Consider the following 12,689-nt stretch of genomic DNA (forward strand, 5'->3'; position numbering starts at 1 on the left):
GGTTATTCCATCAAATTTTATATCATATCTTCTAATAGCAAACGGCTCAAAAAGGTTGAATTTTGTCATGGCCAATAATTAGAGTTTAATTATTAAGATCCATTTCGTTGTTCCTGTAAAATACTCCACTCCACTTGGGACTTGAGTTTGCTTTCTGAAATTTAGTAGTTTTAGGCAGCAGGTAGGCAAGCAAGCGCATCCAGATTGTTCAATAATGGGTTATTAGTTTTTATTAGTTTACCTTTGTTGATGTCAAAGGCAAAATGTGCTGGTTAGGCCAACTGGTAAATGCTTTGAAAATTTGATGACACAAGAAATTGTAACCTGCTTTGTTTATGGAATCAGCTGGGATTTGGGAAGAAAACTCTTTCACGTCTAATTTATCTTCTCAGCAAAATTTACGTGTCCCGACTGTCAAAAGCAGCAACAAGTTCTCAGGACAGAGACGGCAAAACCCAAAAAACATCAAACGAAAAAGAGGAAGAAGAGAAGAAGAAAGGAAAATCGAAACAGGGAAAATCCTCACTCTCTGCAAAGAGAGGCCAAAATGAAAAAAAAAAAAAAAAAAAGAAGAAGGAAAGAAGCTAAGAGCTAAGCTCACTGGTTAAATTTTGGTCTTGGGTTGTTGGCTACCATGATGGTTCTCTGAGCTTTCTGTTATTGTTGGCATTGATCATCACCCATCTCTTCTTTCACTTTCTCACCACTTTCAGCTTTCGCCGATCCTTCCTTGTCCTCAAACTTACCATTTTTATCACCAAAAGAGGAAGCTTTAGTAAATACAGGGGTAGCCAAGAACGTAGGTTTCTCCTCACCAGCCATTATCACCAAAATCTTCTCCTCATAAACCATCACCTGCTTGTTTGAATCACCCTCTTTTTCACCACTTTCAATATCTCTTTCGGCATCAGCTCCTTCACTGTTGTTGTCCAAACGACCAGAAAGCCGCCAGTAGGAGCAAGCTAAAATCAAGAGAGCAAAAGCAATGAGACCCAGCATCGCAGCTAGCCCTCCAAAGAGGTAGGGCACAGGAGAGTGCCATGGAGAGCGTAGTTGCACCATTGCCGATGGTGACAATGAGGCTTTGCTCGCTGTTTTTATTGCGTTAAAGCTGCTAATAGGTCTCATATTTTGTGTTTCTTTATAGAGTATAGACTTTTCTTGTTAAGAGAGAAGGTGGTGGGTTGGTTTGGATAGAAAGGAAAAGAAGTTGAAAAGTGTGAACTTGAGAAACATAGGCGGTGAGGACTATTATTTATAAGCAGGAGAGAGTGAGGGAAATTTCCGTCTTTTGATTAGGTCACGGACTTGGCCCTGTTTACGTTGTTGTTTACTCTTTACACGATGGCCGGGTGCACTTGGCTGTTGGCTCAGATCCTCAGCTTCCGGGTAGTGACCACAATAGACCACGGTGCCTTCTGGTCGAGCCCTGAACTACCCATTGTTCGTGTGGGTCCGCAAGAACCACACCAATTGTAGCCCTGTGTTATGGGAGTACTATAGCATATTAGGTATTAGCATTTTCCTTCGCTAAAATTGTGTTGGTTCTTGCCAATATAATATTTAATATAGTACACCAAGCTTAAAAAGTATGTGTTCTATCTAACCTGATGCTAAAGCCTGTGGATTCCGATTCTATTATTTTATTGCAAATCTTTAAAGAGTGCCTATTTTCGTCTTTTACAATCAATAAAGGCACTAATGTTGTGAATTGTGACTATATACATTCCCTTTTAAAATACAAATCTCAATTCTCTCAAGTCTCAACTATAAACATTTTTGTTTAGTGCCCAAATTTGCACTGTACCTCTTCGAAAATTAGGAATTCTAGGTTTATAATCATTTTGCTTATAGGCTTTTTATTATTTACACATGAAATACTTCCCCTTCAAGGCGGGATATGTAGAATTGATTTGCATAAATCGGCAATGGACCTAATCGGACTCATGTTAATCCTAAGGCATTGATGCTTCTCGTGCCAACACATGAATAGACGTAAAGTGACAAATTCCATGCTGGTTTTAAGTTGGCATAATCAAGAGCCGATTTGTATCTAATCCGATGTTTGTGCTATTTGCGGAAACAAAATGAAAATTTGATTTTACTCGATAGTGAAACAATATTCTATTTGCCTCAAATTATAGTATCAATCCCAGATCTTGACTTAAATGCTGATGACACTAATTATATTCAGGAGATTGTGATTTGTAGTGGATACTTCCTTAATCATGCCAATATGTCTAATAATCCCCCCCCCCCCCCCCCAAAAAAAAAAAAGAAGAAAAGAAAAGAAAAAATTTAGAGAAAGATCTTCCAATGTCATTTCGAAGGTAGTTATTGGGGGAATTAATGCTTCTAGAAAAATAATACAAAATCTTAATTTAATTAACAACGAAAAAGTTTTAATAAAAAAAATAAAAGTAGCCATTATCGGAAATTGCGAGAGGATGGCGACATTTTGAAGACATAATGTTGGTTTTAGTGAGAGTGGTGCTTAGAAGAACGATGGGTAACATCAAATAGAATATATGAATTTTGCTTTATGAGAAATAGAAACGCAAAAGGAGTTGTCATTCGAAGCCTCCACTAAGGTGCCTGGAAAAGAATGTACGTTGTGGGTTGTGGTGTAAGATCTTGCTTGCCCTTGAAACGATTGAATTAACCCATTGTATATGCAAGAAGGGAGCCACTTGGTTGTTTGTTTGGGGTCCATATATATCTTGGGGTACAGTTAAAAACGCACTGAGTTCAAATTGCTGATGGAGAGCTCCACCACAATCATTTAATAAAAGATAATAAAGCATAAGTTTTGTGGGTAAAGTGGCAACAACCTATTGTGGTTTTCCATTCGTTTCGTCCGTCAATTGCTTTGTGATTTGATCTCATGCTGTCTCGCTTAAAAATTCACTCTTCCAAAAGTGTCCTCTTAATTAGAAAACTATGTATAGGTTTCAGATTTTTTTTTTATTTGAGAAGGCGAGATTTAAATTTTACACATTGAATAAAAAATTCATACATTAATTACTGAGTTAAATATTTAAATATTTGATTTAAAATAATTAATTTGACTTTGCTAAAATATATACTATAAATGTACAAAAAATTCATATTGATGATGATATAATTCAAGTATGAGTACTTTTTCATTATAAGCTAATTCTATAACCACGCAAAAGATATTTTCTCATGGAGAAAAAAACAAACTGAGCAAAATTAATCAGCATGATATAAAACCTAGGGCAAGTAGCAAAGAGTCCTTAACATCATGCTGCTGCTACACTAGATGCAGCCTGTATATTATGGATGAGGTGCCTTTTTATCATCTTAGGAGGGCTCAACGGGAATAGGTCCATAAATAAATGGTGATGATTGGCATATATATAAATTAATCATAGGAATCCCAATTAATACCGTATCTCTAGAGGAAGTTCTGGCCTTTTGGAAACTACGTATGATACGGATTGTGTATTTGTGTACAGCCGGAAAGGCGAAAGCTGCAATGTTTTACGGGATATATATATATAGAAAATCGGATGCAAAATTGGCACTTTAATATAATCAGATTTTTCGAGTTGAACATTATGATTAGGTTTTTTTTTTTTTTTTTTTTCAGCCCTAAAACCCGAATGATGATTTTTCACCACACAATACGTCAATTCTACAAGTATTTGTTTGCGTGGTTAAAAATGAGTCAATGACATGTGAACTCTAGCGTGAGACTGTTGGAGTGCAAAACACCATTCCTCTTCAAAAGTCAAACATCTGTTAGGCGACGGTAAGTTGAGTCAGATGATAAATGGGGTCGGGTTTTGACGGTTTGACCTGAGTAATTTGAGTCTAACAAGCGCATGACCACCGCCAGGAAACGCTCAGTCTGTTTGGACATTAAATGAATCAAGTTAGTTAAGTCACAGGATCACACAGATTAACCCGTGAAATCTAGTTGGAAAACGGTTGCACGAGGCCCCTTAACTTGCTTTTGCACTTCCCTTTCTATACGTCTACGGTGAAGTAATCATTCGGGCAATGATTTTGCATTAGGCGTCAGATTACCCCCTCTAATTTTCACAGGGAAGATATTAACCTTGCAGTATTGGCCTACAATATACTAGTATTTTTTTTTTAAATTAATCTTTTAGCATAATTTCTTCCATTGGGCTTCATCTTCAACCATGGCATTAGTGGCAATAATTAAGGGTGCGCGGGGAGCTGGGGTCGTTGTCCTCCTGACTCCTGATATAGTAAAATTTGGCAATGGCGTCCCATTCCTGTATCTGTTTTCCGAACTTTGGCTCAAATTTTCAAATGGAGTCCAACTTTTCCTTAAGTTAGCAAGGCAATGTTTATTACCGTCCAAAGTCCAAAGTTCAAACTTCCGGAAACTATTCATCAACACAATAATAAAAGAATAACTCAAATACGTGAAGCATTGGCAATTATCTGGCTGCAGTACGTGAAAGCGCACACTTCAAACCTATTAATTTTGATGAAGTGAGCTTCAGTACTATAGCAAGTTTTAATAGGTTAATGATTCATTGTTTAAAGATGGATTCCTTCAAATCCCTGGAAGTAATTTTAATGGGTAAGATATTTTAGAATAGGAGCATCAAATATTTGTCTCAACTCAAACATTTCAGACAACAAAGCAACAATTAATCTTATCTTCTAATTGAGAAATTTATTAATTTTACTCAAAATTTTCTTTTTGGAAAACTACTCTATTTAATTAAACTTGAAACTATCAAAATTTCTTAATTGTTTGTGTATCATCCAATTTTATTATTTGATCGACGGGATGTATATTTCTATATTCTTTTCTAACTAAAGTTTATATTAAAGGAGAACATATGAATATATGTTCATAACCACTTTGATATATATATTCATATATGACTTGGAGTCGGTCGAGTATACAACTGATTCGGATCAGTTGGCCGAGTAACACAAGAAGAGATCAGTTGTACTAACATGTTTGATTATTATTATAGGAATAACAGTAGGAAAGAAGGGTGATCAGGTGGAAAATGAGTCGGATGGGACCCAAGAACTTTGGAAAATAGTTGAGGACAAAAAGGGCTTTGGCGCACTAGCAAAGACCACGAAGCTCAACTTCCATTCAGCCAGCACCACCTAGCACTTTATGCTTTTGGTTGCAGTTTGCCTGACCCTCTCAGATTGTTGGATGGTGAATTTATAGCTAGTCATCCAAGTCCGTTCTGTGAGCGAGGGGTCACCGCACTTAGCATCTGGGTCCCTTAATCATCGATAAACTTTATTTCCCTCGCCCTTCACCCAAAGGTACAATTGCAAGAACTTTTGGCTCTATCTAGCTATTATATATGTATCCAGCTCATCTTGCGTTACTCTTAATGGAAGCGTCTTGATTGAGTCCAAGTAAAATATTGATCAGCATAGTGAATGGTGATTATAGATTATTCACGAGGCAACTTCAAGATTTTGTATATCAACCAATAGCTAGAACTCAGACTATCACTTATGTTTATCACAAGCAGCCTTCTTTACTTTGGAGTCGCATCAGCGGCAAAGTCTAACTTTTTTGCATGCGGATTGATAAATTTGATATCCTGGATCTCCTTTTGCTTTAGCTTTGCTTTTGTCCCCTTGATCTTTGAATGGAACAATAATGCAGCTTTTGTCCCCTGGGTTTTTCTTATCTTTTTTGTAGAAAATATTTTTCTAAACCCCCTCTTAAGTCTTACCCAAATTTTGGGTTTTTTGTCTACGTTTCTTTTAAATTTCTTCTTCAAGGTTATATTAAGTATAATAAATTAATTTCATGAAACCTGCAGGGCGATTAACTGTAACTTATATATTACTCGTAAGAGTTCTCTGCCATATGTCAGCCAATAGAAGAAGAAATTCATCAATCAAACAGGCAGGAACACAACCATCTCTCACTTTGTCTGAATTTTCCTTTGGCAATGGGATCCAACGTGTTTCATATTAACTTTTCTTCGTCAATTACTTTACAACTTCCCATTAATTCATTCTTTACTCTCGAATCAAAATGTACTTAATTTCTTTCACCTTATAGTTAATGAATGTCCAGCCTATATGGTGGAATTCCTTCGTGTCTCTTTTCTAGTTAATTTTATGTGGATTTTGCTAGTGAAGCATGGGCTTTATGACCCTAATCATGTCTCTTTTTTAGCGTTTTCAATTTGATAGAGTTCGATCTCACCTTAATTTTAATCTTGTTTATGGGACAAATCCATTGTTCCCAAACAAAAGATTTATAATATCTTTACATAAATAATGCTCGGTCCCTATCTGCACTTGCCTGTATCTATTTCGATGCTTTCAAATTTTGCATTTTGAGCATTTATAGATCAGTTGTTATTCGTTTCTTTTCACACTAAGCCACTTAGACCTGAAAAATGTGCGCCTAACTTTTTCTTATTCTCGATTAAATTTGACAGTGTCACCTTTCTTTATTGACAACTTTGTGATATATTCAGACTCCACTTTTGTTTTCTACTTTAACCTTCATTTTTTAATCAACCATAATCTTTGTTAGATATAAATGACATATATTCCCAATCATAACTAGAGGCTGTTCCATCATTTTTAAAGATCAATGCGAAAGTACAAGAAAATATATTCTACTAGTACTACACATACTCTATCAACATCATTATTTTACCGGTGATATATGTGCTACCATTGATGCACGCAATATCTGTAGATTTTGGTGTAAAAAGATGCATGGCTATTATACTGTATATTTTCCGTGTTTTCGACGGTTAACATCCCATTTAGATAATCAAATTGGAGCTGATTATAGAGTTGTTGAATTCAGCTAGAACATTTTTCCTTTATAATGTTAATTATGTTACCGGTTTTTTCATGTGCAAAGCATCTTGGTTACTGATTCAAGTTCTTTTCGTCCTTTACCACAAAATATATATAGTGCTGGACGGGTGATGAGCTGACAAACCAGTTCCAAATTTAGATTCATCAGCTGCTTAATTAATTTCTGTCGTTCTAGCTAGATGCTTAAATTAATCTCATTTCAGGCACATCCAGTTTTGGTGTCTTTTAATTAAACTGCATGATAAGGAAGTGGCTGTACTAAAATGAAGAACTCGTTGAAACTTACGTAAAAAGGTTGGAAATTTGTTGGCATGACGTTGAATATAACAATATAATAAGGATATTATTAAATTAGACACAGCCCAAAGTGGTTAATAGGGGCCATATTTCATTCCTCTTTTAATCAAAGGTTAGCTATTAGCGTCCAAACTAATCCACTATTAAATTTGGACTTCTCAAAGGATTCGGTGTTGGAATCTCTTGTCACAACACAAAGCGGAGAAAAAAAAAAAAAAAGAAAGCTTGGAAAGATCGAATATGGGTTGCCTGCCAACCCACTGGAATGGGATCTATGGCGTAGCTTCCCCGCTTGATAAGGCTGCACCAATTAAAGCCACAAATTAAAGCACCCACATACACTTCCAAGCACAATTTAACTATATACATAATTTTTAGATAAAATCTTGAGCTGTATATTTGTATATAATAAAACCCTATCCTTTATTCTAATTTTAATGCTTTTTCTCGCCACTGCATAAATGGTTTTATGTATTAGATAGGTTGATGCTAAATCAGTTAGTTTCTACATCTTATTTAAGAGATAGGTCCTGTCCTTTATTTCAATTATTCCTCAAACTCTCTAGTAATTCCCATCATTCCGGGAGAAAACGGGATTGTTAATTACTAGTAAATGCTTTAGTAATTCTTTTGTATAATTGGGGTCCTGAAAAGAAAGAATAGCAGTTACTAAATTATTATGGAGTAACTAAAAGTAAAGCCCAAATTGAAATGCTCTCAATTGGGCTAGTTTGAGTCATCAACAAAAAATAAAGGCTAGAACTTCTGTGGCTTAACTGCACCAAAAATATTGGGCCTTGATGCCCATTGCTCAAATGAGATATATGGGTCGACCTATGAAGCCTGGTGATAAGTCAAGACATACTGTCTGACTCGTGGCACTTTGGGGCCCAGACTCAGCCCAAAATGCTAGCCCTAATAGATTAGCACTACAAATAAATGTACCATCGGTCCGGTGAACATAAAACCCCAAACCTAACCCTTTAGCTTTTTAAAATATTTCTGTAGGCTAAAAATAAGCCACATATGGTTCCCTACCAGGCGTTACCATTACCCGCCACGTGTTGTCCCGCCGTTCTCCCGCGTCACTAACACAACACTTTTCCTTTCCCTTCATAAGACAGTGGGCTCGCCTCCCCGAGCGTCTTTCTTCCCGAAGCGTTTGTTTTAGAAAATTCCAATTTGACAAAGGAGTGTAATCGAATAAAGGAATTTGAAATAAGCGCCATGGCTTCACGGATGATCCGGTCCAGACTCTCACTCTCCAGACTCTAGTAAGCTTATATTCTTTTCTTCTGCTTCGTCTTTTGCTACGATTAGTTTATTCAACTAGGTTTTCGAATTCGATCATGCATGAAATTTCAGAAACTATAGTTAATTTTTTATATCAATTATTATGTTAGTATAATCTTCTCTAGGTTTTGCGATCAATTGAAATCCGAATTCCTCTAATGGGGATAAAGTGTTGGTAAAGATTGTGTTCTATGGAAATGAAGGTTCAGTTTTATTCTTTATTATTGCTATATTTGGAGCAATAATTTTATTGTTGGGCTTGGACCTTCTCCTTTGTAATAAAACAGTGCAATGGCTGGGTCCAAGAATGGAAGATTTCTGTCAACAGAGTCTAACAAGGTTGATGAGCCTCTTAAAGTTGAAGAAGCAGAGACCGTCGAAGTACCTCCTCCTCCTTCTGAAAAGGTGTTTTTTAGAGTATTGTCAATTTAGTAATGTTGGGTTTTTTTTTTTCTTTTAATATATGCCTTTATTTCGACTTATGTATTGTTTGTTTCAGCTGCTTGTGTTGGGTGGGAATGGATTTGTTGGCTCCCATATCTGCAGGGAAGCTTTGAATCGTGGTTTGGCTGTTGCCAGCCTCAGCAGGTATTCCAATTTTCGTAAAATTCTTGCTACAAATGATTGTTTTACAGAATATCTTCATAGAAGATTAAATTTTATTTGAAACTAATGCCTGATATTATTTATGCTCTGCTCTCTTCTCCTTTCCCTTTTCACCAATTACTTGTATTGCTCCAATTCCATAATTTTTTTGCTTCTTTTTATTAGGTCTGGCAGGTCATCTTTAAGTGACTCTTGGGCTGAAAATGTGACATGGCATCAAGGTTTCTTTTGTTTAGTTACGTGTCATGATTTTGTTGGTGGCATGTTGTAAAGCGTCTAACATGTTTTTGCCTTCCAGGAAACCTTCTTTCATCTGATTCATGGAAGGAAGCTCTGAATGGAGTGACATCTGTTGTATGTAGTCCTTTAACTTTGCAGATGTCTTAACAATGAAATATCAAATCTGAACTAAATTTACGGGCTCATCCATGCATGATGGTTCCATAATTTACATGCAGCATTCATTTTCAAATTTCCCAGCTTACTTAGGATTCAATTTGAATCTTACTCTCTTCTTTGATTTTATGTTTTTTCTTGCTACTTAAGTTTAATTTTTTAGATCTCTTGCAGTGGTGGTTTTGGACCCAATTTGTCTAATTAAGTTTAATTTTTTAGATCTCTTGCGTTGGTGGTTTTGGATCCAATTCGTATATGTATAAGATTAATGGTACTGCAAACATCAATGCAATCAGAGCTGCCTCAGAGAAAGGTATAGATAATTGATGTGTCTATTTAGGAAATCTGGTGTTTCAATGGAAAATAATCTTAATTTTCTATTGGAATTACTCCTTTTGCAAGTAGCTCCACCCCTTTCTGAAAAAAAAAAAAAAAAAAAAAAGAAAGGAAAAGAAAAGGGAGAAGAAATACCAAAAACTTCTTTGTATGTCAATGTTTTTATTCTGTGTTCTTGCATTTTTATTTTCTTCTTGGCCTTTGGTACTAGTATCATTAGCTATGGTCTGTTACCTAGTTTCTTCTTCTGATTGGCCCTTTAAATTTGCTTGTAGGTGTGAAAAGATTTGTTTATATCTCTGCTGCTGATTTTGGCTTGGCAAACTATTTACTGAAAGGATATTATGAGGGGAAGGTACTTTTCTCTTTGCTGTTGGTTCCTGATTGCCATCTGTTCTGGTGTCTGCCATGGATAAGTTATTATTGCCTGTGTTTATGCTTACCATTCTACACAAGATGTGGTAGGTCAGCATATAGATAAAAATATGATTTTGATGTGCAAATGGAATAATCATTCTGGAAGTTTTCTGCTGATTATCTTCTCTCTGATGGAAAATTCTCTTTTTCTTTTCTTGTTGGCACAGAGAGCTGCTGAGACAGAGTTGCTGACCAAGTTTCCTTATGGTGGTAGGTTTTCTTATTCACTTGCTGTAATTTGTTCAATATTCTGCAGCTAGTATTTACATTGCTTCTTATTCACTTGCTTATTGCTAATGGTTAGCTCTAGTAGTGTTAGTTTGGATGGTAGTCTTGCTAATAACATGAAATTCTCACTACTTAATAGGACCCACGGATGCTAAAAAAATAGTTATGGTTCTTTACATCACAAAAGATTTTGTGTTTTCTATTTCAGGTGTGATTTTGAGGCCTGGCTTCATTTATGGGACTCGGAGGGTTGGAAGTGCGAAGATACCTCTAGGTATTGTTGGTTCGCCACTGGAATTGGTAAATGCCTATGTTTTTACTTTTTCTTTTTTTTTTTCTTGTGTATATCGTCTTCAATTAATTTGTTTCTATGGGAAAATGCATGGGTCCAATGATCCATCCCAGTTTGTACGGGAGTTGGTGAGAGTAGTCGGCATTTGATTTGCTTGACAGCATTCAATATTTGAAGAACAAAAGATTATAAAAGCACAACTTAAATGAGAAGAAATTTTGCCATGGATGATTCTGTGCCTAGCTTAACTCTAATGATGCTTATTGTGCAGAAGCAGAGATGTTCCATTAGTCATTGACCAAGCTTCTTCACTCTCTGCAGGTTCTCCAACATGCAAAACCATTGAACCGGCTGCCACTTGTTGGCCCCCTGCTTACTCCTCCTGTTAGTGTTAGTTCGGTAGCCAAGGTTGCAGTAAGGGCGGCAACTGATCCTGTGTTCCCCCCAGGCATTGTAGATGTCTATGGAATACAACGATTTAGCCAGCAAATGTCAAGATAGATAACATGAACTAGAATAATTTTGCATCGTTTCCCATTGTTCAAAAATATGGAGCTGTCAATATCAAGCGGTTTAAGGTGTATCTGCCTGATTGTAGATTCTTATAATGGTTGCTGATGGAGTTGTGATTAGGCAGTGAACTAAACAAGGTCATTGGTTCACTCAGATGCAATAAAATTCTCCAGGAATGCCTGGGATATTTTGTTCTGGCCTACTGAAAACATGGCGTGTAGTTACCTTTGACAATTGTCAGGCATTAGCTTCTGTTATAGTCAAATAAGTTGACATTGGAACATAAGTGACTGGTACAGGCATGATTTGGTGAACTTTTCGCTCAATCCTAAAAAAGGGAGGCTATCATATGTTTCTTTTATTTATGTCAAGAATTAAGCATTTCTCAAGATTTTAGAAAAGGTGTAGTAATTTGATGAAATCCCCCCCTCCCTTTTTTTATCCATTTAAGACAATTAACGTTATTACTATTTCTAATAAGAAGTTATTACTAACTGGTTTGAGTGGCTTATCTTATGAAGGTTTCCTCAATTGTTTAAGATTAAAACCAGTTGAGTTGAAGGGTACTACAAAATTACAAAAATAAAAAATAAAAAACAAGAAAGAGAAAATAATAAAAGTAATAAGTAATAATAACCGGTAAATTGGTGGCCTTGGGCCCCTGGCTGTCGAGTGTCAACTCCGAACGACGGCCCAAAATCAATTAAAAAGCGCGTGCCAGCTGACATGAGCTATATAAGTTGCTCATTAAGATGCCAAGACGCAAATGGCGAAGGTTTGACACTTTTTTTCGAAACTCTTTTTTTTTTTTTTTTTAATATTCACTGCTTTGTGACGAGAATGAGACAGATACATACCATTAATTTCCTATATTCAACAAACTGGGGAAAAAAAATAAACAAAAGCTTTGTCTTTTACCTGGTAGCCTGCTTATTTCTGAATTATTTGGCTTTCTTTTTATCTCGAAAAAGAGGGATGGAGAGTTGGGTTCCTTTAATTCGAGCATTATTTTGAATACTTTCCGATTTCACGAGATGGCATGAACTTCACATTGTTAATGTTTTTTTCATCTACGTTTGATCGCGTTTGACATTTATTGTGCTATTGCAGAATAAGGCTTGTAGCTGTTGCTACTCTGAAGTTTGTTGCCGAGGTTGCTAGTGATGCACTACAGTGCGACACCAAAACTTTTAACTTTTTTTCTTTTTTAAGAACAAATGAAATTACTTTGCAGAAATTTCAAGACTGTTATGTAAGTATTTGCATTGAAGTTGTGAAATGCCTAAGACTTTGAGGACAAGGAAAAAGTTTTGATGTTCTTAATTTCTGTGCTTTTATCAGTTATTTCTTTGGGATAAATTTTAAAGAAATAAGCAAACTTTTTAAGTAGTTTCAGTTTGGATTTGCTCATGTTTAAGTTTGTATGTTTGCGTATGACATTTTACACCTACTGTAAGCATTGCAACGCAAGGCAGGC

General features: G+C 36.0%; 1 protein-coding gene and 1 pseudogene across 2 annotated transcripts; one reads left to right on the forward strand and one right to left on the reverse strand.

The window, feature by feature from the left end:
- The window catches only part of LOC111300455 (protein GLUTAMINE DUMPER 1-like), a 1,713-nt pseudogene extending 482 nt beyond the window's left edge, over positions 1 to 1,231 (reverse strand).
- Positions 1,232 to 8,156: 6,925 nt separating this feature from the next.
- LOC111299439 (uncharacterized protein At1g32220, chloroplastic-like) lies at positions 8,157 to 11,573 on the forward strand. Of its 2 annotated transcripts, none has more exons than XM_022894626.2 (10): positions 8,157 to 8,405; positions 8,712 to 8,829; positions 8,924 to 9,012; positions 9,196 to 9,251; positions 9,329 to 9,384; positions 9,646 to 9,739; positions 10,038 to 10,117; positions 10,347 to 10,389; positions 10,616 to 10,681; positions 11,021 to 11,573. In XM_022894626.2, the coding sequence occupies exons 1-10, from the start codon at positions 8,359 to 8,361 to the stop codon at positions 11,086 to 11,088; spliced, it is 717 nt and encodes a 238-aa protein (XP_022750361.1). In that variant the 5' UTR covers positions 8,157 to 8,358; the 3' UTR covers positions 11,089 to 11,573. The 2 variants fall into 2 exon arrangements, with proteins under 2 accessions (XP_022750361.1, XP_022750360.1); XM_022894625.2 differs by having other exon boundaries at positions 8,176 to 8,405; positions 10,616 to 10,707.
- Positions 11,574 to 12,689: the final 1,116 nt, after the last annotated feature.

Source organism: Durio zibethinus, chromosome 18, assembly GCF_047325235.1.
Source record: "Durio zibethinus cultivar Kanyao isolate XHJ-2024 chromosome 18, ASM4732523v1, whole genome shotgun sequence".
In the NCBI taxonomy this organism is placed as follows: Eukaryota; Viridiplantae; Streptophyta; class Magnoliopsida; order Malvales; family Malvaceae; genus Durio; species Durio zibethinus.

Excerpts from the sequence above, each read along its gene's own strand:
- LOC111299439 (XM_022894625.2), top strand. The coding sequence starts at position 8,359 with ATGGCTTCACGGATGATCCGGTCCAGACTCTCACTCTCCAGACTCTA. Across the intron at positions 9,740-10,037 it reads CAGAGCTGCCTCAGAGAAAG|GTGTGAAAAGATTTGTTTAT; the intron begins GTATAGATAATT and ends ATTTGCTTGTAG. Across the intron at positions 10,390-10,615 it reads GACCAAGTTTCCTTATGGTG|GTGTGATTTTGAGGCCTGGC; the intron begins GTAGGTTTTCTT and ends TTTCTATTTCAG.